At 37.9% G+C, this 5,090-nt stretch overlaps 1 protein-coding gene across 1 annotated transcript; it reads right to left on the minus strand.

Annotated features, from left to right (window-relative positions):
* Positions 1-467: 467 nt before the first annotated feature.
* LOC139841759 (uncharacterized) lies at positions 468-1,965 on the minus strand. Its single transcript, XM_071831963.1, has 3 exons — positions 1,678-1,965; positions 1,133-1,565; positions 468-661 (listed from the first exon to the last, which is right to left on the minus strand). Exons 1-3 carry the CDS (start codon positions 1,963-1,965, stop codon positions 468-470), a joined length of 915 nt encoding a protein of 304 aa, XP_071688064.1.
* Positions 1,966-5,090: the final 3,125 nt, after the last annotated feature.

Genomic DNA, 5,090 nt, shown 5'->3' on the forward strand with positions numbered 1-5,090 from the left:
ACCACCTCCAACTCTCCAGACATTTCAGCGAGATAATCTGCCATAACCTGACCTTTTACCGCGCTACGCGGAAGGTAAGATATTTGATAGGAACCTAACTCTACTTCCCACAATGCGAGTCTACCAGATATTTCTGGCTTTGTTAAGACTTGCTTGATTGGCAGATTAGTTAACACATGCACTGGATGCCCTTGAAAATATCTTCTTAACCTTCGCGATGTTAAAATAAGAGCATATACAAACTTTTCAATAGGCGCATAGCTTATTTCACTTCCTGTAAGAGCTTTACTAACAAAATACACCGGCTTTTGTATTTTATTCCTTTCCTCAATTTGAACTGAACCAAAAGCTTCATTTGCCACGGATATATAAAGATAAAGAATTTCGCCATCAACTGGCGCTGTTAGGGTAGGCAAGGTTTTCAACAACTTTTTCATTTCTTGAAACGCAGTTTCTGCTTCACTGGACTAAACAAAACTTTTTTGCTTCAAACAACCTTTTAGAGTTTTGAAAAACGGCAACTGCCTTTCGGCAGCTTTAGACAAAAAACGCATTAACGCTGACAGTTTTCCTATCAAACTTTGCACCTCTTTAACCGTTCTTGGCGCAGTCATGTTTTCAATAGCCGCAATATTTTTTGGATTAGCCTGAATACCTTGCTCTGTAACAAGATATCCCAAAAACTTTCCTTCAGTTTCGCCAAAACTGCATTTTAGCGGATTAAGCTTCATGTTTATATTTCACAGTGTATCAAATGTTTCACGCATATCTTCAATAATCTGCTCTTGAGTTGTGCTTTTAATCACCAAATCATCTACATAGGCTTCGAGATTACGCCCGATTTGTTTATCAAACACGGTATCAATCAAATGTTGATATGTCGAACCCGCATTGATTAAACCAAAAGGCATCATTATATAGCAATATATGTCTTTACCCGTATGAAATGCGGTTTTATCTGCGTCTTCTTGAGCCATTCGAATCTGATGATAACCTCTTGCCGCATCCAGAAAACATTTATACGGAAAAGCATGCAAAGATTCCACTTTCAAATCAATTTCTGGAAGCGGATAGTTATCCTTAGGGCATGCTTTATTCAAATCTTTGTAATCAATACACATTCTCCAAGAACCATCAGGTTTTTTCACCAACACTGGATTCGCGATCCATGATTGGTATTGAACTTCGCGCAATATTCCAGCCCTCACCAATTTTGTTACCTCGTCGCACAGCCATTTTACGCGATCTGGGGCCATACCCCTTCGCTTTTGTACTACAGGTTTTAGGGGTGGATTTACATTGAGCCTGTGTTCCGCAATATGTCGTGGAACACCGGTCATATTATTTTCGCACCAAGCGAAAACATCCATGTACTGAACAAGTAATTGTACAATTTGTTTTCTAGTGTCTGCACTAACATTGTGTCCCACTTTAATTTTCTGCTCAGGATATGCAGGATTAATAATTTCCATATTATCTGCGTCATCAGCGAATTCTTGTCCTGCACTTTTTACGTTAACAGCCGCACAAATGGGCATGACGCTCATTGAACATATTGTGGTAACCTTTATATGTTGGAAACTTAATCATGCCATGAATTGTAGATGGGATAATTTCAAATTTACTTATAGCGGTTCTTCCCAGCAGCATGTTATAGCGAGATGAGGCTCGCATAACATAAAAATCTAAACGCGCTTGGCGCACGAAAGCTTCATCATTTACATCAGCTAACTCAATGTCTAAAGGCAAAATAGGCAATGAAGATTCTCCCACGAAACCAGTTAGCGAAACCGCAGTTGGCTGTAGGTTTGCTTTAATACTCTCCGACAGTTGAATGAAACATTGCTCGTAAACAATATCAACGCTGCTGCCATTATCAATATGAACTTTCATGATTGTAATTCCAGCGTCTGCGATTTTGCATGATATTACTATCGGCATTTCGGAGAAATCATCGCTCTGCATTTTAGGGAAACTAATTGGCGCAAATTGCCAATTTTGATACATTTTAGCGGATTTTCGCTTTTTTCCCCTCTTTTGGGCATTCACTCGTACAGCGACCACTACATCGCTATCATTTCCAACATTATTCATTGTTCTAAGTAATCGAGCAACTTATCGCCGATTTTAAATGTATTCGCCTGCAAATCATCATAACAAAAACACGATTGAAATTAAACTAAGGAATTAATCGTTTGATAGCACGAAACAAAAATTTTTTAGTTTAATTTGTAAAACGTGTCCCACGGATGGCGCCAATTGATCAATCCATGATTAGCGATGTTACTTAATTAAGGGTTGAGTGTAATAATAAAGATGGAGGATGGAATGTTTGATGATTATTTTGGGCCCCGATGATCGTCTTTCACTTTAACTATCAAGTGATCAACCACCCCGACCCGGTCTTGATTGTTAATTAGCATGATTCACCTTAACTCAATGTGAAAATTCCTTTGGCAAAGTCACAAGTGAAAATCACAAAGGCTTGGGCAAATGGCAGAGAATCAACAACCTATAAATGAGTGGCCATGCTCCTTATTTATAGTATTCGAGGTATCCGCGGTCTGCGAATTACATAACTATCCGCGGCAACTCAGCGGATTAAACCGTAGTCCTTTATTTGTGCGGAAATATAGCTGCTGTACTTATTTTCAGCGAATATTTCATAATGTTGCCTTATAGTTCGCGTAATTCTGCTTTTAGCTTTTAGCAAATAAAATATACATATACAATGATATGTATATGATCAGACGATGCCAAGGACTGATTAGAATCATTGCTCAAAGGTGAAATTGATAGTTGGCCTACAATGGAAGATAAGTTTCTGCAGCATTTCTTTCCTGCTTCAAAGGCTGCAAAATTACAGAGTGACATTAATCACTTTGTACAGAAGTCAAACGAGACACTCTATGATGCATGGACACGTTTCAGTAAAATGCTACGCAATTGTCCTCAACACGGGTTGAACAACTTTAATAAGGTGCAGATTTTCTACAAGGGTGTTAATGTGCCAACTAGGAAAGAAATCGATATTGCTGCAGGTGGTTCGTTAATGAAAAAGACTCCGGACGAAGTTTATGACATAATCTCCGAAACTGCTACACACTCATATGATTGGCATCAAGAGATGGATGTTTCTCGCTCTTCTCACGTCGCTAGTACTGAAACTAGTGATGAACTTGCATCAGTTAGAGCACAACTTGTAACTGTTAAAAGACAAATGGAAGCTATGACTAAAGAGATGCACGCTATGAAGGTTGGTTGTGTGTTATGCCAGGGACCACATCTCACAAAGGATTGTAATCAGGCATCTATGGAAGAGCAGGTGAACTACTTGGGTAATCAATACAATAATCAGTATCAAGGAGGTAGTTCAGGTTATTAAGGAACAGACCACTAGGGTTTGTTAATCGAAATCAGAATCAGTCATATGTGGATAAGGGTCCTTCATTAGAGGAGTTATTGCGGGGTTTTATAATAAACACGGATGAAAGCATCACGATCTTAAGACAAGACAATGATGTGACAAAGCAACAAATGAGGCTTCAGCAAGCTTCAATACAGAGTTTGGAATGGGAAGTGGGTCGAATATCGCAAGTGTTAATGGAGAGACCACCTGGTGCTCTCCCATCCACTACCCAAATTGTAACATCCCGCCTTTTTCCATTTACTTTTCCGTTAAACTATTTAAAACTCCGTTATATGTTTATAACATCTCCCGTTAATATGCGTTTTAAATTATCATGTTTAGGTAATTTAACGCACCCGCAACCGAACTCGAGGGACTAGTTCCGCCAAAACACCAAAGTGGTGACTAGCTTTTGACTAAGTCAACCACCTCCCCACCATTATCCATTCATTTCTCTTTTTCTAAAATACTTCCATATTTTTCTCTAATTTCATCAAAAGGAAATCATCATCCAAATTCGTTCAAGAAGGATTCAATCAAAACAAATTACATATTTGAACTCCTCGTGATCTCCTCTTCGATTCCATACCAATTTCATCAATTTTGGGTAACTTTCTAAAATCACTATTTTTATGTGTTCTTGAGATTTTTGAGTTATAAAGTTGTTAATTAGTGTCTATGGCTCAAGTCTAGTATGATTATGTGATTTGTATGCTTGTTCTTGCAATTTTGATGTAACTAGTTCATTATGAAAGAACACTTGCATAATCTTGAGTTTTAGGTGTTCATATGTTGTTTGATGATGAAAGTTCATGTTTTAATTGTGTTCTTAACATCACTAGCTTCAAATTGGTATGTAGGTTGACATGGATTAGTTTCATAATCATGATTGTAGAATTTGTGATTTTGGGTTAGGGTTTGATAGAAGTAAATTGAATCTTGATGCATTAAATGCTTGATAATGTTAATTGTAAGTGTTAGGTTGTGTTGTATGCTTAATTACCTTCGAAACGGCATATCATTCATGTAATTTGGTTGCCAAATCATTAAATTGCATTTATGACTTGTATGCATTGAATGAGGAACATTAATTGCGGTTTTTTGGTTGTTGCAAGTGGAAGTTTGATTGATGATATGTGTTTAGTTGTTTTACTCATCAAAATACCTTTCCAACGATGTATGATAGGCGTTATAAGTGTTTGCGGGTCAAGAGTTGTGTTAGAAAAGGTTTTGGTTCGTGCACACTTGGAAAAACTGACCAGAATTCTCTGCACAGGTAATGGCGCGGCGCGCCATATACCCGCGCGGCGCGCCAATGTGGTCTGTCCAACTTTGTCAATTTTCGAATAATGTTTGCTATGCTACGCACCTCCGATTCACATGTAACTTGTTCTAACATGCTCATACATGATTAAAAACCTCAGAAAAATAGTTCGGGACCCGACCCGAACGTGTTGACTTTTTCGTTGACTTTGACCGACCAAAGTTTGACTTTTTGTCAAACTTAATCAATTAATTATGCAATCTTTCTAACATGCTTTTATACTTGTGTCTTGCATAAAACTTGATGATTTGATTCACATGCTATATTAATCGAGTCGTATTGAGCCATAGGACTAATTGAACATCTTTGACCCTTCGTGACTATCGTTATTGATACAACCTATTTGTTTAGGTCAAG

This window comes from Rutidosis leptorrhynchoides, chromosome 4, assembly GCF_046630445.1.
Source record: "Rutidosis leptorrhynchoides isolate AG116_Rl617_1_P2 chromosome 4, CSIRO_AGI_Rlap_v1, whole genome shotgun sequence".
Classification (NCBI taxonomy): domain Eukaryota; kingdom Viridiplantae; phylum Streptophyta; class Magnoliopsida; order Asterales; family Asteraceae; genus Rutidosis; species Rutidosis leptorrhynchoides.

Coding starts and splice junctions, on each gene's coding strand:
- LOC139841759 (XM_071831963.1), bottom strand. CDS start 1,965: ATGCAGAGCGATGATTTCTCCGAAATGCCGATAGTAATATCATGCAAA. Junction 1,566..1,677: donor AAGCGCGTTTAGATTTTTAT/GTTATGCGAGCC, acceptor CAACATATAAAG/GTTACCACAATATGTTCAAT. Junction 662..1,132: donor GTTGGTGAAAAAACCTGATG/GTTCTTGGAGAA, acceptor ATCTTGTTACAG/AGCAAGGTATTCAGGCTAAT.